Source organism: Mytilus edulis, chromosome 8 (assembly GCF_963676685.1).
Source record: "Mytilus edulis chromosome 8, xbMytEdul2.2, whole genome shotgun sequence".
NCBI lineage: Eukaryota > Metazoa > Mollusca > Bivalvia > Mytilida > Mytilidae > Mytilus > Mytilus edulis.
The window spans coordinates 78,678,429-78,705,262 of record NC_092351.1 but is presented as its reverse complement, the minus strand read 5'-3'; the positions used below and the strand labels follow the sequence as shown (position 1 = coordinate 78,705,262).

The following is a 26,834-nucleotide window of genomic DNA, read 5'->3' as shown; positions in this document are numbered from 1 at the left end:
TTGGCAAGATTGGAATTCGTTCTAAATCTTTCCATAGGCACCGGCCTCCCTAACAACACGACAGGTTAGCTACTAAATTTGTGTATTCACACTGAAATATAGTTCCCTTTAGTTCTCATGTATGTGCACATAATACACATATAAACTGAAAAATATTGGTATATTTTGAAATTACACTTTGACATGACAATTTTATAAGGAAGGGTTGTGTGTTTATAAATCTTCTGAATTTTTTTTCGTACTGTCTCCGCTGTGCGCACCACGAAAACCAGGGCACTTTGCTGTTACTGTCTCACCGACACTGTACTCGTTGAAGGCTTTGCGTGGCTCGGCGATGTTGGTAAACTTCACAACGTTGCCCTTGATAGGATCGTCGTTTACCCAGATGATAAGAAAAAACATACCAGTAGAAGCCATTGCAAATTGCAGTTTTGATCGTCATGCTGTATCACGGTGTTTTAGATTTCAAAATATTTACTTATTATTTTTTTTGCCTAAATTGCTCGTCATAGGTGACCTCGTTGCCGCTAGTCTTATATCGCGCATATATTTTAATAATTCCTGTGCCCGTGTGCTGTATTTCTCAATGTAGACACCCATAAAAACCATGAATGCTGAATTCCATTCAATTATGGACCAATAAACACTCGACGATCTTTTTTCAATGCAAATTTTCCCCCTTTTTAATTTCAAATCGCCCTCGTCCACCTCTTCCATTGCTATTTGCGTTCTCAAAAGAGAATGAATCTCAATAAACTTTCCCTCCCAAATTTGTTCCTTATTTTTAAAAGGCACGTGTTCCCCCACTGTGCTAGATTCTTGTGACGGAGTGAAATCAATGGAATTATTTGCAATTTCAAAGTTTTGGTGTAACGGGTCGTGCCTTAAAGAGGGGAACGCTCGTGCATCCTCCTCCGACTCATAACCTGATGAGAAATCAGTAGTTTCCACCGGTTCTTCGGCCACCACGTGTGCGACCCCTTGTGTTTTCTTGGCAGTTCTTCTCCGGCCAGCTACGTCCTTCTTCTGGGGGATTTCCTCGTTCTGCATTCTCTCTCCGCCTGTCCTGTTAACAAGTGCCCGATACGGGAATTCCAAAATTCTAATTCAAGCTGCGATCGCAATCTATGGCCATGCCGAATATAGCAATGAGCTACAGACTGCAACACCCACGCACCCACACTAATATTTGATTGAATTAAACCAGATTATTGAAAATTGAAAATTTGTACAATCTCTATTATTATAGTCTCTAAAATTCAAACATAAATTAGATTCGTTAATTAACAAATAAAAACATTTGCAATGTGTGCGCAAATAAAATAAAAATATGAGAGACACTATATAGACGTTCTTTTTTTAAAACTGCATGTTGCATGATTTGCTGACTTCTACATACATATTGGGCATTTTAAAATGACATGAAGTTCATCTTTAATAATAGTGATCTATTTGATCAATAATTTGCTCTCGTTGATTACTTTCTTTCATTATGAACTTCCATTTTCAATTAAACAGGATTCTACTCACATCCCATATCATGACATAAAACAAAACAATACATGTAAAAAATATATATTGAAGGACTTTTTGTCTTATTTTAAAAATATGCTTCAAATTGTAAAAATATTCGAATTAGGTCTCCCCGCGATATAGCCGTTTTGTGTTAATGCGGCGTAAAGCAACCAACAATGAATCAATCAATCAATTAAACAGGATTCTACTCACAACCCATATCGTGACACAAAACAAAACAATACATGTAAAAAATCATAGCGTAAATTAGAATTGATACTAAAATATCATTAGCTAAAGTACTAAAACAAATATTGGTGCTATTCCATCGAGAGTTATGATTCACTACTAAATGAATTATCATTTACAATATTTAAGATCATTTCAAAAATATCAAGATATATTAAAGATACAAATAACCTCATCATTTTGCATGAATACGACATGTTTTCTTCTACATGAAAGAAAGATGTCTCTCTACATTAAATACTACAGCAGAGGGACCGTTCAGATTAACAAGTGGCTTCCTGGTTATGTGTATCTTTTATGTACACTTTCACTTCCTGCATGATAGGAACCCAAATCAATAATAAAAAGAAGATTATCTGATGTTATTGTTTAGGAGAGGAAGACAATCAGAAGAGCTTGATGAAAGCTTTAATGAAGAGAATGATGAGGATGGTGCTTTGAAGAAACTCAGTTATCTCCTCTTATACATTATGTTTACAACAGTCTGTACTCTCAAGTCATGTCCGACCTAACTTATGATTTCAAGTAAAAAATTTCAGGTAATGCACATAACAAATAATTATACTAACTTAAACTGTACTGTTTGTTTATAATTTCTAAATTATTTATATATATAGTGCAAAAGAAATTATATACTTAGTATATATAGTAGGCACAATACCAAACTTTGAGACGACGGGTATTATAGATCTAAATGGCTAGCAAATTATTGTTATGTGCATTACCTGAAATTTTTTACTTGAAATCATAAGTTAGGTCGGACATGACTTGAGAGTACAGACTGTTGTAATGTTTATTTAGTTTGATATTAAAACCGTGCAACACAAAAATCTTTAACATACAAAGGGAGGTAATTGGAATTGTCCGTACGACCTCGGATCTGTAAGTCTAAATTAAAAACCACGTTCAAACCTGAGTGCGTTGAATAAAAAGTACAATTTTGAAATGAGTGCATGTAATACAAATTTCGTTGTAGAGGGGTCTAAATACAGCACAAACAACACTTGTCAGAAGACCAAAAACGTGAAAACGAATTTGACTATCAGGTCGAACAATTGAAGTTCTCAAACCATGCTGACTGTCATTGACGATTGCAAAATTAACTGATCACAAGATAAAACAAAATGAATCTTTATATTAATTTCATACCATACAGGAAAAAACAACTCCAATTGCACTATATTTGTATATTATACATATAAATATAATTTAAAATTTCTTTTGCACTATATATATATATATAAATAATTTAGAAATTATAAACAAACAGTACAGTTTAAGTTAGTATAAAACTAAACAACTATTTTATTAAAACATCATAAAATCAAAACATTTTCCCATTGTGTACCCCTAAATAAGGGTAAACAATACGAAAAACAAATCAAAATTGATTAACCATTCAATAATGAGACGAAAATGTGATCTGACCTATTTTTTGTATTAACCAATTGATAGCTGGTGGCTTCGATTTAGACCAATAAATGCAAGTTTTGATTCATCCAATAGAAAAAACATAGCGGAAAGTATAATGATATAAATATAAAATTTTATATATATTGGAACATTATACAAAATTGAAAATGTCTTCGTTTACAGATTTATAGCAAAAAGAAATAGTAGTGGTCGGTCACTCGTTCGTGAGAAGGCTTCGCAGCAAATTCGGGACAACACCATTTCGCAGATCTTTTGCTCTACCATCCAGGACAGAATGCGTCGGGACGTTTGATGGCCGTAAGATGTCGACCCTTCACCAGGTAGAGCAGTATGCCAGAAGTTTACCCCAAATCTATAGCCACCAGAGAACTTCACCATGTGCCGTTGTTCTATCGATAGGTGGTAACAATATTGATTCCAGACACTTTAACGAGTCTGAATACATGAGACTGTTAAAGCGCATTCTTGATACGTTCAACGAAGCAGGTGTTGAAAGAGTAGTTATCTGTAACATCCTTCCTAGAAAGACCCCAATCAAAATATCTTCAGAATTCTACAGCCAAAGAAGAGACTTGTTCAACAATCGCGTTCGGCTACTACAAGATGAACAAGATGTAAATCCAGATATATATGAAGATCTGGAAAATGTCCTGATCCAAATAGATATGTTGGCTGATCAAGGAAGTAATGAAGTATGTCATAAATACTCCCTTGAAACAAACACAAATGAAACTACAAATACATGTATTGCAACTGTTCCAACTGTTCCAGACACAACACATGAACACACGGAACTTGATGAAGATAAACAGTTTGATGAAGATAAACAAATTTGATGAAGAATTTTTACATCTTGATGACACTGGTGTACAACACTTTCTAGATAAACAGCAAAACAAAAACACTGCAAAGAAATCCTTTTATGCTCTAGCATTGGTTACCAGGTTTCTCAAAAAGAAAAATGAAACAAGAAATACAAACTATACCAGTTATTAAGCTTGACTATCTTCTTTTAAATTTTGTTTTAACTGAAGGAAAAAAAGATGACCAAGAGTATGAACGGTCTATTATCCGTGGCTTCATAAGTAGTGTCGAGAGAAAACTGAGGCGCCACAAATATGGCCACTCTATCATGGGAGATGACAATGATGAGAGAAACATTGAAGGCAAAGCAAAAAATATTGAAACAAAAAGGCAAGGGCAACAAACCTAAAAGGGCCCAGCCATTAACAGATGAGGAGATTGCCATGCTGTTTGACAAGAATGTTCTAGTGACAATTCTCCAAAAGCCCTCCTCAACACAGTATGGCTGAACAATTGTGTTCAATTTGGACTAAGAGGAGGCGTCTTAGAACATTACTCACTTAGGTATGTTTTTATGAAATAAGATTTAAGGTTGTTGTTAAATGCAATAAAAATAGTTATCGCTATTTTGTGCATTTTTCCTTTGATCATTTTTTGTGATATTTTTTATATCATTTTACTCGCTTGAGATGGAAAATTATCGCTAGAAACTAAGGAGTCACGTGGCGTTGCTAACGAAATTAACATGAAATTGACAACTTCGTCATAGGTAACATAGCGATAAAAAGATTATCATTGGTCATCTCAACTCGATTGCCTTTCTCACTTTCGCCGTCCCGGCTCAAGCGAGAAAATCAATCTCGTTTAGATGATCAACGATAATCTATAAATATCAGAAAATTGTTAAAAACTAACATAAAAATGAACAATAAAGTGATATGACATACATAAATCACACACCTTTATCTCCTAACTCTTGTCCATCCAGTTGTTGCATTGGCATTCATATCACATCACATCGTTTCTTTTTTTAAACATACATGAAAGAAATCAAAGGAATAAATCACATTTTCTTTTTATAAATAATTTAGAAACCACAAGGATCATTCTTATTGCACATTTTCTCTAGTAGAAACCACATGGATCATTTTGACTGCACATTTGCTCTAGAATGTTATCCAATTTTCTAACTTCAGGTGAATAAACAATGTATATACATTGTACATAAAATGTATATATGTATAATGTTGATTGATTGATGGTGTATAACGCCACTTTCCGCCAACACAGTTATACATGTTTTGTAGTGAACAGTTAAGTGTTACATATTAAGTGTACAAACTGCATCTGGTTGTCGCTCTTGTTTCACTGCATAAAACATTTGTCCACTCGATGAATAAACTTAATATCAACTCATTCTATACTATTATCTTCATGTATGTTTGTATCACATCTTTCATCTGTAATAAACTACTGCCAGTGACATTTTGCATCACAGATGTAGTATTAAAAGGTTTTGTCACAGCTTGGAGTTTTTAATTCTATAATTAATTCTAGCAGAATACTTGAGATCACTTGCAAATATGTACCAAATTCAGACATGAATACATGTACATGTAACAACTCTTTAGTTAGTGAATGGTACAGTTGTGTTCAAATTCTTGCAGCTAGCTATATATATATATAAAAGTCTATAAAAACGACCAACCAGCAAATTTACTATGTACCGGATCGTCTAGAATAGGCGATACTATGCAGATAAGGAAAAAATTATATCAGTCTAAAGATTTGCACAACGGTACTGATATAAGATGTTATAATACGAAAATGTTGTTATTAAATCGTGCTGACAAATATTTCGGCTCAACAAATGGCCTTATTGTTAAAACTTGTGACACTTGAAGTATGCCATTTGTTAAGCCGAAATATTTGTCAGCACGATTTAATAACAACATTTTCGTATTATAACATCTTATATCAGTACCGTTGTGCAAATCTTTAGACTGATATATATATATATATATATAGCAGAACAGAATCTGAAAATAAAAATACATACAAAATTTAAATGAAACTAGCCACTCAATTATGGCGATTGGAGTATAATTCATAAGAATAAATACACAAAAAACATGAAATAAAGTGTACGATTAAATAAGACATTTGGTTTTCTCGTTAAAATAGGACATTTGGCCATTTATATAGTTTCTATACATTGTAGAAGGCTTTAATTGCATACACTCATTTTTAGCTCACCTGGCCCAAAGGGCCAAGTGAGCTTTTCTCAGCACTTGGCGTCCGGCGTCCGTCGTCCGTCGTCTGTCGTCCGTCGTCTGTCGTCCGTCGTCGTCTGGCGTCGTTAACTTTTACAAAAATCTTCTCCTCTGAAACTACTGGGCCAAATTTAACCAAACTTGGCCACAATCATCATTGGGGTATCTAGTTTAAAAAATGTGTCTGGTGACCCGGTCAACCAACCAAGATGGCCGCCATGGCTAAAAATAGAACATAGGGGTAAAATGCAGTTTTTGGCTTATAACTCAAAAACCAAAGCATTTAGAGCAAATCTGACATGGGGTAAAATTGTTCATCAGGTCAAGATCTATCTGCCCTGAAATTTTCAGATGAATCGGACAACCCGTTGTTGGGTTGCTGCCCCTGAATTGGTAATTTTAAGGAAATTTTACTGTTTTTGGTTATTATCTTGAATATTATTATAGATAGAGATAAACTGTAAACAGCAATAATGTTCAGCAAAGTAAGATTTACAAATAAGTCAACCTGACCCAAATGGTCAGTTGACCCCTTTAGGAGTTATTGCCCTTTATAGTCAATTTTTAACCATTTTTCGTAAATCTTAGTTATCTTTTAGAAAAATCTTCTCCTCTGAAACTACTGGGCCAAATTAAACCAAACTTGGCCACAATCATCATTGGGGTATCTAGTTTAAAAAATGTGTCCGGTGACCCGGCCAACTAACCAAGATGGCCACCACGGCTAAAAATAGAACATAGGGGTAAAATGCAGTATTTGGCTTATAACTCAAAAACCAAAGCATTTAGAGCAAATCTGACATGGGGTAAAATTGTTTATCAAGTCAAGATCTATTTGTCCTTAAATTTTCAGATATATCGGACAACCCGTTGTTGGGTTGCTGCCCCTGAATTGGTAATTTTAAGGAAATTTTACTGTTTCGGGTTATTATCTTGAATATTATTATAGATAGAGATAAACTGTAAACAGCAATAATGTTCAGCAAAGTAAGATTTACAAATAAGTCAGCATGACGGAAATGGTCAGTTGACCCCTTTAGGAGTTATTGCCCTTTATAGTCAATTTTTAACCATTTTTCGTAAATCTTAGTAATCTTTTACAAAAATCTTCTACTCTGAAACTACCAGGCCAAATTTTACCAAACTTGGCCACAATCATCATTGGGGTATCTAGTTTAAAAATTTGTCCGGTGACCCGGTCAACCAACCAAGATGGCCGCCATGGCTAAAAATAGAACATAAGGGTAAAATGCGGTTTTTGGCTTATAACTCAAAAACCAAAGCATTTAGAGCAAATCTGACATGGGGTTAAATTGTTTATCAGGTCAAGATCTATCTGCCCTGAAATTTTCAAATGAATCGGACAACCCGTTGTTGGGTTGCTGCCCCTGAATTGGTAATTTTAAGGAAATTTTACTGTTTTGGTTTATTATCTTGAATATTATTATAGATAGAGATAAACTGTAAACAGCAATAATGTTCAGCAAAGTAAGATTTACAAGTAAGTCAACATGACCAAAATGGTCAGTTGACCCCTTTAGGAGTTATTGCCCTTTATAGTCAATTTTTAACCATTTTTCGTAAATCTTAGTAATGTTTTACAAAAATCTTCTCCTCTGTAACCACTGGGCCAAATGAAACCAAACTTGGCCACAATCATCATTGGGGTATCTAGTTTAAAAAATGTGTGGCGTGACCAGGCCAACAAACCAAGATGGCCGCCATGGCTCTAAAAATAGAACATAGGGGTAAAATTCAGTTTTTGGCTTATAACTCAAAAACCAAAGCATTTAAAGTAAATCTGACAGGTAGTAAAATTGTTTATCAGGTCAAGATCTATCTGCCCTGAAATTTTCAGGTGAATCGGACAACCCGTTGTTGGGTTGCTGCCCCTGAATTGGTAATTTTAAGGAAATTTTGCTGTTTTTGGTTATTATCTTGAATATTATTATAGATACAGATAAACTGTAAAAAGCAATAAATGTCAGCAAAGTAAGATCTACAAATAAGTCAACATGACCGAAATGGTCAGTTGACCCCTTTAGGAGTTATTGCCCTTTATAGTCAATTTTTAACCATTTTTCGTAAATCTTAGTAATCTTTTACAATAATCTTCTCCTCTGAAACTACTGGGCCAAGTTCATTATAGATAGAGATAATTGTAAGCAGCAAGAATGTTCAGTAAAGTAAGATGTACAAACACATCACCATCACCAAAACAAAATTTTGTCATGAATCCATCTGTGTCCTTTGTTTAATATTCACATAGACCAAGGTGAGCGACACAGGCTCTTTAGAGCCTCTAGTTGTCAGTCTACAACACAATTAGTCCAAATCATTATGACGTCTTGGAAGGCTTTTTAAAATTTTTGCTTTGACGCCTTCCTGTCGATGTAAGGCGTCAAAGAAAAAAATATAATAGCCTTTAAAGATGTCATAATATTTGGACTACAGCAAAGTAAAAACTAATTATCTGATATTATGAAATTGTTAACTGTAATTGACCCAGTTTACTTGTGTAACTGTTCATAAATTAACTACAACATTTTCAAAGAGTGAAAAATATGATATAACAGTTCTTTTTTCAATTTGGGGAACTGCAACTATAAGCACAGCATCTGAAAGCACACAATACCTAGAATTGAATGAAAGGCAAACCAAAACTTGAACAGGGGCAAATGTCGCAGATGTTAGAGAAGTGTCGCCTTAAATATATGAAACAAGAGGGGATCATGATCCAATTAAGTACTATGAAATCTATAAATCGAAGAGGCCACAACGTTTCAGTGATGCAGAGGACCCATTTTACTTGGCACCGCGCACTATTTCATTGGCCGACAAACGCTCCCAAATATGGTTTCTTCCCCAGAAATTAGGAGAGAACAAAATGGGTTCAATAGTTAAAACCATGAAGACTGAAGGTGGGTTGAATGAAAACAAGCGTTTTACAATCCACAGTGCCCGAAAGTATCTTGTTCGGAAACTAAGATCAAATGAAATTCCGGACACGGACATAATGCAAATTTCGGGTCACAAAAATGTGAATTCCATAAACAGTTATAGTTCAATTTTAGAAAACAAACAAAGAAAAAAATCAAATTGGTTAAGAAATACAAGCAGCGAGGAATCTTTAACGTGCTTTCAGGTAAGGTGGCCGTTTTAAATACTTGAACTGTTTTATCTCTTTATGCTAAAAATATTACTCTTTTTTTCTCCTGTTCAGCTGATTTTTTCAATTCATTTGATGATTCTTCAGTGATTATTATTGAGCTTCCTGAACTGTTCTCTTCAGAACTATTCTTCCCTGAACTATTCTCTCCAGAACTATTCACTGTGATCTTATTGTATTCTGAGTCTATGTGTTCTTTCTTAACTTGTACGTCTCGTCCTCCGAGCTTATTACTATATTGTGAATTTTATACTCTTCTTTGATGTGATTTTAACGTTTTGTGTGTTTAACGTTTTATCTTTTTCTCCCAGAAACATCCAATGTCGAGGGAAAAGTTTCGGCTCTCATCTGGAGTCTTGTGAGTTGATAAGACTTTCTAGGTACTTTGTGCTTTCTAACTAAATGATCGGTTAATCTGTCAACAACAGCCTCACATCCTTTGTATGGGCAGACATGAAATTCAGTGGATGTCTTTCAAATGTCTCCATATGTTAATAACAATTTTTTGACAGTGAGGACAATGTTGAGGCTCACGCACTCGTTTGGTTCCCTTTTTTCTGGGTGTGGTTTGTTGTTTTTTTTTGGCTAAAAATTCTTTGCAAGTGCTAATCCCCGTGGTGTTTTGTCTTTTTCTGTCCGTATCGTCAACGGGTTATACGCCGACTCACTACTAGCTGATGCCTTTCTTAGAACCGGACCCATAGGGTGACTGGGGAATTAGAAATATGGTCACTTGGTCGACCGGCAGTAAAACGTTTGCCGAAGTGGATCGTCCGTTTGGCTGTGCGGGATGTATTAAGTTTGCAGTCACGTCCGGTCAGAATGGGGACGTTAAATCCGATTTCTCGTGTTAAGAGAGTTCCACGCTCTTTGCACGTTAAGAACCCTTGCAACAACTCTTTGAGGGCCCGTAGGTGGCCTGTTGCAAGGCAACATGTCTGTCCCTATCCATTTACACCTTCATTTTCCATTGGCAGTCCAAATTTTCCCGACCATCATCCTAGATGGCCCCTATCATGACAATACCTACGTATTGTATTTATTGTGAACTTGTTCTCGTCCTGAATATTCATGACATATTTGCCACTAGACGTTAAGCAACCAAAAATCAATCAATCAAAGAACCGGTGTTTTCTAGGGGTGAGTTTTTTTTAGCTAAGCCACGAACTGGTTTTTTCTTTTTCTGTGTTTCATCTGTAGTAACTGTCTTTTGACGTATTGTCTTCCTCTTTGAGAATGGGAAACAAACATTTAATTTCTGAATTGCCTTCGACCTTGTTGATTTTGGGGTACTAGCAATACATTCTGCATCCGACGATGAATCACTTTCCTGAAAGTGCAAACATGTTACTTTAATTTTAACCTTCGATCATCAAATATGGTGTAAATACCTAAAATTGGACACCAAATACTCAGAATAAATGGTAACTTTGTAGCGGTATTTGGTAACTTTCTTTATGGTAATTGGTAACTTTGTAAATAATCACCGCAAACACTTAAACGGTAAAGGGTAACTTTGTTGCGGTGTTAGAAAACTTTGTTGCGGTATTTTGAAACTTAATTGCGGCATTTGGATACGTAATTGCGGTATTCGGTAACGTTATTGTGGTATGTGGTAACTTTCTAGGAAACTTTGTTGCGGTATTTGGAAACTTAATTGCGGCATTTGGATACGTAATTGCGGTATTTGGATACGTAATTGCGGTATTCGGTAACGTTATTGTGGTATGTGGTAACTTTCTTTACGGTAATTGGTAATCTGTGATCAATCACCGCAAATACTTTAGCGGTAATTGTTAACCTGTAACCAATCGCTGCAAATACTTTAACGGTAAATGGTAACTAAATTGCGGTATTTGGATACGTAATTACGGTATTCGGTAACGTGTTGCGGTATTTGGTAACGTTACGTTATTTGGTAACTTTCATAACGGTAACTGGTAACCTGTAACCAATCAGTGCAAATACTTAAACGTTAAGGCAAGTTTGTTGCGGTAGTTGGTAACATAACTGCGGTATTTGGTAACTAAATTGCGGTATTTGGTAACTAAATTGCGGTATTTGGTAACTTAATTGCGGTAATTGGTAACTAAAATGCGGTAACTGGTAACTTAATTGCTGTATTTGGTAACTAAATTGTTGTATTTTGTATCTAAATTGCCGTGTTTAGTAAATAGGAGTTCCAATTAATTTATTATCTGTTTGACTAATGTTTATATCTAGTCTAGTCGAATAAATGTACTAATATAACAATAAAATACATGAGTACTTCATCGTCTTCTCTGTTTTCTTTCTTCTCATATAAACTAAAAGTAATAAAATAAAAAAGAAAATAATAAACTAAACGACAAAATTGAAACTTTAAAGAGGTATATTATAGAAAATGTAATGCTTCAGTCTCACACCATTCAACTAAATGAAAAAAATCATGAACTGAATAAACAGCAATATAGTTATAACCATGAAAAGAAAGCTCAGAAACATCGAAATTACTCTCTTGACAAAATAATAAAGCATCGGTGAATTCAAAATTTGTTAAAAAAAAAAGACAAAACCATAAGGAGATTCAAACGTAGGCACCCCCAAGATTGACTGGGTAATAAATATATGGTCACTTGGTCTTCTCCCGACCGACAGTAAAACGCTTGCCGAAGTGGGGCGTTCGTTTGGCTGTTCGGGATGTATTAAGTTCGCAGTCACGTCCGGTCAGAATGGGGACTTTAAATCCGATGTCTCGTGTAAAGAGAGTGCCACGCTCTTTGCACGTTGAGAACCCTTGCAACAACTCTTTGAGGACCCTATGGTGGCAAAATTTCTGTCCCTATCCAGTATACCCCATTTTCCAGTGACAGTCCAAATTTCCCCGAACTTCATCCCAATTGGCCTCTACTATGACAAGACCTACCTATTGTATTCATTTTGAACTTGTTCTCGTCCTGAAAATGCATGAAATATTTGCCACTGGACGTCAAGCAACAAATAATCAATCAATCAAACGTAGGCATTATAGTTGAAATAGAAAATACTTAATGTAAAAAAGAAATAAAAATAATCTGTCAAGTAGGCAACTCCTTATAAAAAAAACAATGATATTGCAATAATAGTATTGAGATTGGCTACATAAACATTTAAAAAAATTACATTTAAAGTCCTCAGATGCTACAACTAGACGTCGTTTAACTAAATGTAAAAGGACCCTAAAGTAGTTAGAAAATAAAACTGACCAAATCTTAAATGGAATGAAAAAGGAAGCATTTAAAATGAATTACAGTAGAACTTAAGAAAAATAATTAATGATCTAATAATTATATTGATTAATTGCATTAAAAATACATTTAGTTGTTTATTGTGTTTCAGATGTACGTCAGTCCATATATTTAAACATACGAAAGAATATGCTTCGAAGCGCCTCGTGGACTTTGGTCATATGTAAGGACGTGCTCCCGCTAAATTTTCATTCCACGAGTATTTTTCAACAGGATTGCACAAGAATAGGACCAGAGCGTTAATAAGATAAGTTGATTTCGTTTATTCATTATACTTTAAATACGTTTCCGTTTATGCATTTAAATTCAATTTGAAAATATAGTATACATTTAAAGAGCAAACTCTTAACCTGTAATGATAAAGTAAAACAGGTAACTTTAAATTTAAGACGTGTTTGCATATGGGGTCGTAATTTTGTTTCCCTGTACGTTCACTATTAAATACATGAATTGTTTTATGTCAATTCAATATTACATTTATATGACTTTTTTTTGTATGCTTATTTATTACCGTTTCATTTCATTGACTTCGTGGTTTAGCATTTAATTCACAGTTCTTAAACATGATATTTTTATCGGTAGGTTTTTGTTTCTATTTTACCATTGTAGCATTGAATATTCTAATTGAATTAGCTATGAAATGCTTTTGTAGGCTTGCTTACGATTATACGCTTAGTTAATTTAATTCGCATACCTTTCCTACCTTTATTGACGTTCAACAACCTGCTCCTCATGCAGAACCTGCACCTGAAGAGGAACCCGTCCATGAAGAAGTTGTCCAAGTGGTCAACAGAGGTAGACGTGGAAATAGAAGGCGTGCTGCGCCAGCGCATCAGCAACCAGATCAACCTGTTGAGCCTATTAATCAGCTTCCACCTTAGAAACAGCTGAAAACTACGGCTGTTCAGGCTGGACCGGGTAATACTTTAATTAATACTGGCCCCTTGTTAATGCCATGTGCTAATGAAGTTGATATAATTGTATCTCAACAAATAAAAGAAAAAAATTGGAATTTTGAATATGTTGATTTTGGTAATCTACTAAAACAAAATAGTCAATATTATAGCAATGTGGACAAGGAACAAAGTGTTACTATTGAAAATGGAATGCTTTTCATTTCCAATAAACCTTCAAAGGTCAATACTATAAATAACATTGAATTATGGACTGAAGCTTTTGCAAATTTTTCTAAAATACTTCAAAGGCATTCTAGCTTAGCACAAGACTTGTTTACGTACATGTCAATCATAAGAGATGCTATATCAGATGCTCTTTTTGACAGAGTTTACCAGTATGATAGACAATTTAGATTACGTGTATCACTAAATCACTCCAAGTCTTGATCTAAGATTGATGGCTTTCTTTTGTTGACATTCATTGCAAAGGGATAGCAAGGCACGCCTAATCCTGTAGTTTATCAGGCTAACTTACAAAAACCTTGTTATGATTTCAACTTTAAAGGATTTTGTCAGAAATCTCAGTGTTTTTATAGACATAACTGTATGAAATATCATGTGTTAGATTTGACAGGTTACAAGGTAACCAAGGTTTTCAATTTGGATGATTGAGGCCACCAATGTTTAACCAAAATAGACCTCAAATGTCTAACCAGTTTCGACAAAACAGGCCTTCTTTTGTTAAAAAAATAGATATAGGCCACCATTTAACACAAGGTATTCAGTACCTAGATTTAATCAAATGAATTGAAATTAACTTTTCTTTCAGATTTGTCAAAGGATAGACATGATATTTAGAAGATGGGCTATTCACCTGTTAATATTAAACAATTGCAGTTAATTTTAAGAGATTATCCTAATGAACAGGACAAACACATTTTGTTTAATGGATTTACATTTTGATTTATTTGAATTATCATGGACCAAGAATTCCATTTGAATCAAAAAATTAAAAATTTGTTTTGTCAAATCCTGTTGGAGCTAGACTTTAGATTGAATCTGAAATACCATAAGAAGAACAGCAAGTCCTTTTTGTAAACGACCAATATCTAATATTAGATGATCTATTGGATTAGTTCCTAAAAAAAACTGGGGGACTTCGTCTAATTACACATTTATCATATCCGCCTTTGAGCAGTGTTAACGATTTCATTGATGAAAAGTTTACCTCGGTTAAATATTCTTAATTTGACAATGCTGTAAATATGGTTAAGAAACTTGGAATAGGTGCTAAAGTAGCAAAAATGGACATTAAGTCAGCATTTAGATTACTTCCGGTTTAGCCAGGAGATTTTGATTTACTTGGTTTTAAAATTGAAGATAAATACTACATAGACAAGGCAATGGCAATGGGCTGCTCAATTTCATGTGCTATTTTCGAAAAGTTTTCAACCTTTTTGCATTGGGTTTTAAAAAGCAAGTCTGATTCAAATAATATAGACCACTATTTGGATGATTTTTTATTTGGTGGCAAATCAGATTCTGATGAATGTGAACCACTGATATTTCAGTTTGCTGAAATTTGCAAAAATTTAGGAGTCCTACTTGCTAATGAAAAAACTGAAGATCCAACTACACTGATTGAATATCTGGGTCTTACAATTGATACGGTTAATAGGCTTGTTAAAATTCCACATAAAAAGTTTAAGAACTTTTAGACAGAATTATTAAGTTGTCAGCCATGAAAAAAGTAACGTTAAAAGAATTGCAGTCAATATGTGGTTCATTAGATTTCTGCACAAAGGCTCTACCTGCTGGAAAAGCGTTTAGTTGTCGTTTGTATTCAACCATGGGCAAAGTTTCAAAACCGTTTCATTTTATTAGGGTGGCATCAGGCATAAAAAATGATTTATTAATGTGGAAATTATTTTTGGAACAGTTTAATGGGAATTCGTATATAAATGACATAGGATGGATTTCAAATTTTGATCTTGAACTATATCAGATAGTGCTGGTGGATTAGCTTATCGTAATGGTAAATGGACTTTTATCGAGTGGCCTAACGAATGGAATAGATCAGAAATATTTAAAGATATTACATACCTTGAAATCATTCCAATAGCACTTGCAATATTTTTGTGGTTTGATCAATTTTACAAGAAAAACATACTTTTTCACATTGATAATCTGGCAGTAGTGAATATTTTAAACAAAAAGTCAAGTAAATCTGAACGCGTTATGTCCATTTTGAGATTAATTGTTGGCTGTTCACTTATTGGTAATTTTCAGTTTAAAGCTGTTCACATTTTGTCAAAGGACAATGCAATTGCTGATGCATTAACTCGTGCAAATTATTAGATATTTCGACGTGTAGGCACCACTAGCCAATGATCATCCACATCCAATTCCAGTGGAGTTCTGGAACCTTTTAACGACGAAGTGAAAAAACTTTTACAGGACTCTGTTTCTTCAAATACAACGAATGTCCACTAGCCAATGATCATCCACATCCAATTCCAGTGGAGTTCTGGAACCTTTTAACGACGAAGTGAAAAAACTTTTACAGGACTCTGTTTCTTCAAATACAACGAATGTTTATGAAAATGCTATCTGTTCATTTAATAAATTTTTCAAATAGAGGAAAGTTGGCAACGCCTGTTGATCACATAATTAGCTACGTTGCACATCTTTCAAAGAATGGTTATTCCTACACCACTGCAAAAACATATCTATCAGGAATTAATCTTAAGTCGAAAATTCATAATTGGAATGATTATAGCAAATCATTCCTTTTGGAAAACATGTTAAAAGGTATGCAGCGTTTGGGTAAAAGAGTTGATTCAAGAAAACCTATTACTGTTGATGTATTGAAACGGACTATATTAATTCTTCACCATGTTTGTAAGCCAATTTATGAGACATAACTGATTAGGGCAGCATTTGCTTTAGCCTTTTAGCTCACCTGGCCCGAAGGGCCAAGTGACCTTTTCTCATCACTTTGCGTCCGGCGTCCATCGTAAATTTCCCGCTTCCCGCATCCGGAAATGTAATCATGTCCATTTCCCGCACCGCTTTTTTGTAAATTTTATAAAAAGATATCAACATTTGTTTTTAAAATCAGTCTAACCTGTATATAACGGTTTTAAACATAAAAGCACCCCACCACACTGTGTAAATATCTGTGAGAATATTTGTTTCAGCATGAAACCTATTTATCTAAAGTAGGAGTGCTCCGATATAAATTTAATCAGCGGAAATACCTGTAAAGAACAAAAAATGGTTTCTTTTCCCCTTACTTATATTCCCTATCAAAAAATGTTCGTTGTTAGAATAAAGTACAAAGAACTTCTCAAAGATTTGCCTTCAACTGCAAGTATATTGTATGCTGGCGAAACAAAACTATCCATAGCCGCTGCATGTTTATGCCCCTGTCCTGATTGATTCAGGGGCCTGTCGTTCAGCAGTTATCGTTTGTTGATGTTGTTCATTGGTATTTTCCCATTTTGATATATAAACTAGATCGTTGGTTTTCCTGTTCGAATTGTGTACGCTAATAATTGTGGGGTCCTTTATAGCTTGCTGTTTGGTATGTATCAAAGCCCTGTGTTAAAGGCCGTACTTTGACCTGTGTTTGTTATTGTCAGGTTGAGAACAACCCTCCCTCAGACAAGGGGTCATTTTACTGATGTAGAAAAGAAAATAGAAATACCAAGGATTTGTATAGTTCTTTTATACAAAACCTTTGAAAACTTGGAATTTTGTACTCAAAAAGATGAGAGTTACATCATATTTTAAACAACTTTTTTTTCTAAAAGAGGGGTCCACTTATTTTGAATAATATAAAACTGTTAAAGTAAATGTGTAAATTTTAAGTCCAGGAATATTACAAAATTCTTGGACATGTTTTGAACATTTAATACCAGATAGATATATAGTTCTTTGAGAAAATATGAGCCCTTTTGTACAAACAAATATATTAAAACTTATATTGATCCCTCATAAAACATGTAAAAGGGATATTTATAACATTAAGGGGTTGCCCCCAAACTGATTATGACTTGGATGGAGAATTGTCTCATTGTCAGTCACACATACATAGACCAGATTTAATTATTTCTTGGTGAACAGGGAAAAAATACATCAGAAATTAAAGAAATGTCAAAGTACAAGTGATAAATCAAGTTTTAATATTGTCAAAACCTACTATTTTATGTTTACAAAAAAAAATTATAATCGCTCGCCTTTATGTACTTTTCAAGCTTCGCCTCAAAAATTTGCAAATTAAATATTTTTTTATTAAAATTTTCAAATCGCTCGCTCGCCCCAAATTTTGGAGTCCAAAAATCCGTAGAACAAGAAATTAAATTGGTGTGGCCTAGGGGTATAATAAAGATTTTGGCTTATAACTCTGAAACCAAATCATTTAGAGCAAATCTGATAAGGTGTAAAATTGTTTATATTCAGACAAATCAGACAACCTGTTGTTTGGTTGCTGCCACCAATTTAGTAATGTTAAGGAAAATCACACTATTTAAACTACTATTAACAATTCATTGAAATTTTGCATTTAGACAGATCATACTTATTTCAATATTTTAGGCGAAAAAAAATTTGGGGTCACCGATGTTGTTTTCGAGATATGACGTCATCAAAAAGTAAAGAATTGCGTTATACCGTAATATAGAAATAGCGCTCAAAAATGCTAAAAGAAGGCAAAATTATTGAAAAACGATGTTTAACTGGTTTAACTAAAACAGTCAATTGTAACTTTTATCTTATACACATTAATTTTTCTCAGTTTCCTTATTTTTTAAGGCCTTTTTACATTTCCCGCCATTTTTAATTGCCGTTTATTATAGATTTTTCTTGAAATAAAAAAAATCTACTAATGTTTTTTCCTTCAAACTTCTGCATTAGTTGCAGCTTCAGGGGAGATTTTAAAAGCATTAATAAAAAAGGGGGGTCACCGATGTTTTAAATCCGCTACAGTGGAAATAATCTTAAATAATTATTATCAATTTATGGCGGGAATTCTAACTTTTTCTCTTAACGTTATAGAACGACGTTGCTAGCATAGCAGCATTTCTTGCAATGCTTGGAACTATTGGGTTAAAATTATATATTTATATATTTTTTTATATAATAATATTTTTTTAAGGTATTTTGATTATTCATTATTAAACATACAGTAACAGTTTATTAAAAAGTAATTGTCAAATTTGGAGTCATCTAAATTTCTTAATTGCATTTGTTGTATAGGAAAAACTAATGTGTGCCTCATGCCGTATTACAAAGAATTAATTTACGGCTTGCAGATTTAGAATCTTCTACTTCAGAAGATTGAGGGTATCTGGGCTGAAAAGTAACACGTTCCATTTAGACTAGAAACAGAATAAATTCACTAACTTGTCCATTGCACCGGGAAGATTAAACCCGAAATGCCGTGTTTAAAAAGCCACAAACTCGGCACTTTAAAAAAAAAGCCCTCAATGACACCGTTTTCAGAAGAAATTTCAAATTGGCTAACATTTCTGTTATTACACAACGCTCAATAATCGATACAAATTAAGTTCGAGTTCCAGTTTTATTTTGATTTCGAATATTTTTTCAAGTAAGATTTCTAGTTTAAGCTCGAGTTACACTTAGAAACTTCTTGAGTTATACTGTTAGACAGAGTAAAAATTGTGGTAAGAGTTTAAATTTTGAGATCCGATGAAATTAAGAGTAAGAATGTGGTTTCTATTTTCTGTTGGTGCACCTCTTTTTGTTTGAATGTATATTCTTTTATCACATTTATCTTTCATTGTGGTAAATGCACCTATGTTTGCCAATACTGATTAATGATCGATCATGAGGGGGGCAGGACCTTTTTCGGGACGTCGGGATCAAGTGTTTTTAAGCTCGGGATTTCGGGATTGACCCTTTCGGGATCCGGGATTTCTTTTTCCGATGTTCGGGATGTCAGGATTTTTTTTTTTAATTCTGGACCTCGGGATTTCGGGATCAGGACCCCTCTGACCCCCCCCCCCCCCCCCCCCCATTAATGATAGTTAATTTGAAAATAAATAATTGAATTGGTGTGCCAATATTTAAGCACTCTCTGATATATCATGTTGAACCAAAGAATAAAGAGTAAAAAAACTAGATGTCTTTTTCAGTCACGGTCTCCGACAATATCCCTTTATCACTGTCGACAGTGATCACATTGAGTGATCTAAACTCGAACCTACATCTGAACTTTTATTACTATTTATTATTTTTTTTACCATTGTTTTCTTGATTTTTGCAAAACTTTCAGTGGCAAATATAACATGAACATTAGCACAAAACATTTGTCTATATGAGTGGAATATTCTTTCACCAGACGGACCATTAATGTGTTTGTTACAGTTTAGAAGTACTCAGTGAGACATGTGTATATCTCTACATAAATATGTGTGTGTGTGTGTGTGTTAAATATTTCTCTTGTTGGAGACTGGTAAAGCCAAATGTATAGAACGTGTTGAATTATTATACGCCCGGTTACGGGACGTATTATGGTATAAATCTGTCCGTCCGTCCGTCGTCAACATGTCGGACATTAACCCAAAAACGCTTTAACCAATTGGCATAAAACTTTAAAGAAATTGTTTATATCTATTGACGTGAGCTCCCTTTCTTTTTTTTATAAATTTTGATTTTACGTTTCCGAGTTATCCATTAAAAAAGGGGGACAATTATAACTCAATATCGCTTTAATCAATTTTCATACAACTTTGATAAATTGTTTATATCTGTTGATGTAAATACCCTTTTGATTTTCATAAATTTCTAATATGACATTGAGAAGTAATGAATCTTCCTGAAATTGTACCACAAGGTTCCATATCACAAATGAAAGGCTGAAATTGATTTAAGGGGTACATGTAATTGCTCAAAACGTTCAGGAATTAGGGGCCACAACCAAGCATTTTACTAAAATTACTATTTTACAATAACTTGTGTTATGGATCTATCTAAAATTGTACTACAAGGTTCAATACCACACAGGGAAGGCTGGGATTGAGCTTTGTGGTAATTACTCCAAGAGGGGAGAGATTATTACATGGCATTTTTCATATCGCATGCACTATCAACCCTAGGTTCAATATCAGCCAAAGAGCCACATGGCTCGAGGGCTGATATTGACCGAGGAATAATAATGCGTGAGATATGGAAAATGACATATAATGATCTTTTTATCAACAAAAAAGTTCAACAATGGAGAAAAAAGACAAATTCATATATTGGTCCTTTTACGTGGTTCCAAAAATAGAAGTTGACTGGTTTCATTTATTTTTTCAATATGCTGCTAAAAAGTAGAAGTGGACTAGGAATAGGACAAAAAAATGTTAGAAATAAGGTAATAACTCTGCCTGGCCAAACATTTTCAAGTTGCTATAGACATCTAACATACGATAATTTATTTTTCTAATGAGAAAATTGTCGATTTACATTCGGTACATTTTATCCGTTATCCTTCAGTTCATGTCCGTTCCACGCACGTTTATCATTCCGTTAGTTAATCTGTCTAACGGACCACCAACGGATGTAAAACGGACGCAGAACGGACGAGTACCGTTACAAACGGACGCCTACCGCACGTTCAACAGACACTTCATCCATTGGACGTCCGTTAAAAGTTTTTAACATGTCTGTCACACCTTACCGAATAGCAAGAACGGACGCCTAACGAATGAAAATAAAAAATGTCCGTTGACAAAATTGTTATCCGTTAGGAGTCCGTTGATATACTGACCAAATAAAACAGACGCGTAACGAATGAATAACGGGCACATACACACCGGATATGCAATAACATTAACAGTATCAATTTTCCTGCACTAGATGCGCATTTCGACAATACATGTCTCTTCAGTGATGGTCATGGCCAAAATTTTGGCGACGTACGAGAAACGGAAACGTACCGAACAGAACGGATGTCAAACGAACTTCCATCGGACGATAACAATTTTGTCAACGGACAACTTTTATTTTCCGTATATCTTGTCCATCCGTTTTATCCGGTACACTTCCGTTAGGTGTCCGTTTTTTGAGGTACCGTTTGTATATGAATATGTTGCATATCCTGTATGTGTTCATTAGCCATTAGTTACACGTCCGTTTTATTTGTTTAGAACACCAATGGACTCCTAACGGAGAAAAAAATTGTAAAAGAACACCTTAACGGATAACTCGAACCAATGTCGAACGGATGTTTTTTTTCTCAATCCGTTCATATATAAAAAAGAAGATATGGTATCATTGCCAATGAGACAACTATCCACAAAAGACCAAAATGACACAAACATTAACAACTATAGGTCACCGTACGGCCTTCAACAATGAGCAAAGCCCATACCGCATAGTCAGCTATAACAGGCCCCGATTAGACAATGTAAAACAATTCAAACGAGAAAACTAACGGCCTCATTTATGTAAATATCCGTTAGACGTCCGGCCGTCCATATCCATTTTTATGTCCTTTAAGTGAACGTTTTATCCATTGACGTCCTTTCTGTCCGGTGGAAAATTTTGAGCATGTTCAAAACTTATTATGTTGTGATTTTATACTATTGTTTTAGAAAAGCGAGAACGTTTGGCACCATTTTAACTTTTGTCTCTCATAACATATATTCGTATATCTATTGGTATAATTGATTTCAGGGCTAAATTTTGGTGTATGAAATTAAAACAGACATGTACTAGTATCCTGTATAAATTCAATGAAATCAGACATGGGTAACTAGGAAGAATGAATTTACGAAAAAAATCATACTCTGGCATTTGTTACTATCGTATGTCTTTTCTTATAATTTTAATTCATTTATTTGCTTTGCAGTTAAAGACTACGATCTGTAATAGTAGACATGATTATTAAGGGACCGCTGGAGACCGCCGCCGGGTGTAGGATTTTCTCGCTGTGTTGAAGACTCGTAGATGGCCTTGGCAAGATTTTTGCTATTTGGTCGGGTTGTTGACTCCTTGACACACACCCCTGTCCACTCTCAATTATATTCATAAATGTGGATTTGGTTATGAAACAAATAAAAATACATGTATTCCAACAAACGGGTGACCAATAGATAATGATGTGATTTTTAGCTGAGTGCCTTCTTTTCACATGCTGATATCAAAGCTTATAATTATTTGTTTCTGTGGTTCTGCCGCGCGAAAATATTTTGACATTTGTATACCCCCCCCCCCCCCTATTTTGAGTGTCAGGATTTTCGTTTAAATCCTGTCTTAAGTAAGGTCAGAGACGGATTCAGAGTGGTACTCCCCTTTTTGTGGGAAATTCGATTGATTATATAGGGATTCACGGAAGCATAACTACAGCTCTTAGACAGTCCATGCCTCCCTATTGAAACTAGTGATCCGGCATCGAAGGTTATCTATTTCCAGCTCCTTAAACGTTAACATTCGACAAAACACATTGTGCGAAATTTCTTTTCACTTATTTTATTCTAGTAGTGAGTTTGAGGGAAGAGGGTTGAGTTCAAAATTGAGAAGGGATAGTTAAATTGGAATCAGAAATCCCATGTCCACCCTTCTTGAGGCAATACTCTATTTTCTGTATGAATATTTACATGTACCTGAAGGGAAAACTTTCTAGCTTTCACGCTTGTTAAAAAAATGACTAACAAATCTCGCAAAATCATAAGTTGAATACTATTTGTGGGAAGACACATATGATCATGGTAATACAATCTCAATAATCAAATTTAAGGGTTATAACCCCATCATAGATACAAATGTATGTGTATAACATCATTTTTTTTTTATTAAACTAATACCAAAACTGTAAAAATACGGAATACTCCGAATAGAACAAACGTCGAATTTCAAAAACTGTTTATACCCTTTTGTGTAATACGGCCGTATTTACACCACAAATGTCACTCTAATATACAAAAAACCTATGCACCTGCAAAAGTTTTAAGGAATGGCAGGACTAAGATATATAAATTTTAAATAAAATTGAGAAAGGAAAGTGGGAATGTATGCATTTCATATTTTAGAGAATTATAAACTTTATTAGATTTTGCTATCCAGTTTTTTTCGTTCCTGCAGAGGGTGCCAAAATAAACTAAGTTAGGAAAGAGGTTTGAGAATCTCCCCTCATATAATACATGTTGTGAGTAGTATTGATTTAAATGGACAGTAGATGGACAATTGACATCTGCAGACAATTGGTGATTTAAACTGTGTATATGAGTGAAGCGTATCAAATGAAACTCGGGTGGTTGTTTATTTTGCTATCTTCTGCAGACTGGAAAAAAATCCAGTTTATTTTTTTTAATTTTCTTAAAGCCATAATACATATACTTTGTATTTATCTATTTCCTGCTATGCCTTAAAAATTTCCTAAATCATGTACCAGTTTATCTACTCATAGTAAATTTTGAGATGTAAACACGGTCATATTTTTCAATACCTTATGATGAACCTTAATTAATAAAACGTGCTAAGTCAACGGAGTCGAGTTCACCGCAGAAATATTTTTTTCTGTTTAAATATCAGTCGGAATAGTAAAAAATAGACAATAAACACGTGGTTATATTTTTTATTTTTTTTTCTACCGCTTTAAATCGTGTCTCGTAATTAGAGCACTATTACAAGCTAAGATTTACCTTCATCAAGCTCATCATCCCTGCAGGGGTGTCCAACAAAGGCTGTCACGCCTTCAAACTGCTTATCACAAAGCTCACACTGAATAATATCAGCATTCATTATTTGTCGCAAACTAAACGACGCCATGTTTTTTTATGTGTTCTACTGTCTAAACCACCTGGGGGCTGTTTTTATGCTGTCTCTCCGGATCTCTACTGGTTCTCTACTGGAGAACGTTCCACAAAAATGGAAATGGAGCTCTCCGGTAGAAATTCTCGGAAGAGGCAAAAATACACGGCAGAATCAAATATGGCGACCACATTAGTCAAAAAAATTAAATTAGTTAAATGCTTTATGTTGGAGGAGTTTTTAGACGATCCGACATCAGAAAGTGAAAGCGATGATGATGACAATCATACCACCGCTCTTATTTTATCAAGTTTACCATTTGTGTGAGTATAAATTGGTCAAAAAGAACTATAACTCTTTGTTTGGTACTTGTAAACATAAAATACTACTGACATCCTCCAAAGATGTTTTGTTCCAGGTGCCAGGACAGTACGAAATAATGTAAACAAGATGTTGTAGGCCTAACAGGAGGCATTTCATTGATTTTTAGTAAGAAAGAAGCATGCAACACTATCTACTCCCCCAACCTAATCTTAAATCAGTGTGGGTGGTAAAGGCAAGGTGTATGAACTCGTCAGAACGTGAAATAAAAACAGCAATTCATGTTCAACGGGAAATAATTTAACGCAAAATACCTAAATTGCATGACTGAACATAACACCACACATGGATGAATGGCTAATAAAAAAGACGAACATGTTGCACGAGAATTAACCCTTATGACATATTATTGATCATTATTTGAGAATAATATTGCAATTGGTAGGTTATGAAATGGTCCATAGTAGTTTTTTTCAAAAGGGAAAAAAATGAAATCAACACGTTACAAATTTCATGCGTCCGAAGCGCTTTCTAGATTTACCTTCATGAAGAACGCTCAAAGCCGAATATTTGAAAGCCAATATTACGGACTACAAAATGCAGCAATTTGCAAACAGTAATTTTTAAGATAACAAGTATACTCATATCATCAGTTTCAATAATGAGTTTAATGAATTTAAAGCATTTTACAAACAAACAAATTGGGATATTGGTTTGCGAAAGTGTGCTGTCTCCAAAAATGAATGCATGAAAATCAATACTTTCATTTTGACAGTTTATTATTGTTTTTTTTTTCTGTAATCTGCAATGTTTTTAAATGTATCTTTCAGGGTAAGGGAAAACCATGTCAGAGTAGAAAACTATGTACAAAGTGTCATAGCTAATTATTCAGCAGAAGACTTTCGAAGAATATATCGATTGACTGACCAGTGTTTTAAAGAACGTGTGTTGTCAGCTTGCCCGGAAATGCAAGTACGCTCACCACAATTTGGAGGACCAGAAAGAGTATCGTTTGAAAAAACAGTGTTAATTGCTTTAAGGTATCTTGGCCATACAGGGAACATCAGACTTATTTCTGACATTTTCAATGTATCTGATTCTACAGTTATTACCTGCAGAGGCAGGGTGATATCTGCATTAGCTTCAATTAAAGATGAATATATTTGTTGGCCATTAGATGCAGCTTCTCAGGCAAATGTTTCTCAAAAATTTGAAGACAAAAAAGGATTCCCAGGAGTTATCGGGGCTATAGATGGTACTCACATAAGAATCAATGCACCAAAGGAGCATGGTCAAAGTTATGTGAACAGAAAGAATTATCATAGCATAATTTTGCAAGCAGTTTGTCTTCCAAATATGAAATTTTCACACATTTATAGTGGTTGGCCAGGAAGTGTCCACGACTCTCGTGTACTTAAAAATTCTGAATTGTGGGAAAATGGTGAAGTTGCCTGCCAAAGTAATCATATCTTAGGGGATGGTGCATATCCAATTAAAAAATGGTTGTTAACACCATACAGGGATACTGGAAATCTAAATGCGGAACAGAGAAGATTTAATTATGTCCACTCATCAACTAGAACTGTTATAGAAAGAGCTTTTGGCATCCTGAAGGGACGATTTAAGAAGTTACAATTTATTGAAGTGAAAAAGATACAATCCGCTTGTGATGTAATAACTGCATGCTGTGTTCTACAAAACTTGTGTATAATGTTTGGGGACACTGGAGAAGATTTTATTGATGATGCTCAAAATCAGGAATTAAATGCTTGTAATAATCAACCTCTAAATGATGTTGATGGGCTATCCAAGAGAGACAGAATAGCAAGAAGTTTAATGTGAGAAATACCCACCAGAATTAAATTTCACTGAAAACAATTAACTTTTTTGTCTGTGGCCTTAACCATTACACATTACATGTACATATTATTTCTATGTATTTTTGACAAAACAGTCTGAAATAAACATGTAATGAATTAGAGCTTTGGAGTAAGGACTCGACCGAAATATGCCTCACTGACTTTGACTTGACCTATATTTTGTCCTTAATTGAATTCGGTTAATGTGCCTGTCAAATACTTGTAATAACAATGTAAGCAGTCAGGAGCCTGTTGTTTGTTGAAGTGTTACATATTTGTATTTCGTT

The 26,834-nt window shown here is 34.4% G+C and overlaps 1 protein-coding gene across 1 annotated transcript; it reads left to right on the top strand.

Moving 5' to 3' along the window:
- The first annotated feature begins 24,420 nt into the window (after positions 1–24,420).
- LOC139487127 (putative nuclease HARBI1) lies at positions 24,421–26,566 on the top strand. Its single transcript, XM_071272114.1, has 2 exons — positions 24,421–24,690; positions 25,519–26,566. The coding sequence occupies exons 1-2, from the start codon at positions 24,485–24,487 to the stop codon at positions 26,528–26,530; spliced, it is 1,218 nt and encodes a 405-aa protein (XP_071128215.1). The 5' UTR covers positions 24,421–24,484; the 3' UTR covers positions 26,531–26,566.
- Positions 26,567–26,834: the final 268 nt, after the last annotated feature.

Excerpts from the sequence above, each read along its gene's own strand:
- LOC139487127 (XM_071272114.1), top strand. The coding sequence starts at position 24,485 with ATGGAAATGGAGCTCTCCGGTAGAAATTCTCGGAAGAGGCAAAAATAC. Across the intron at positions 24,691-25,518 it reads TTATCAAGTTTACCATTTGT|GGTAAGGGAAAACCATGTCA; the intron begins GTGAGTATAAAT and ends TGTATCTTTCAG.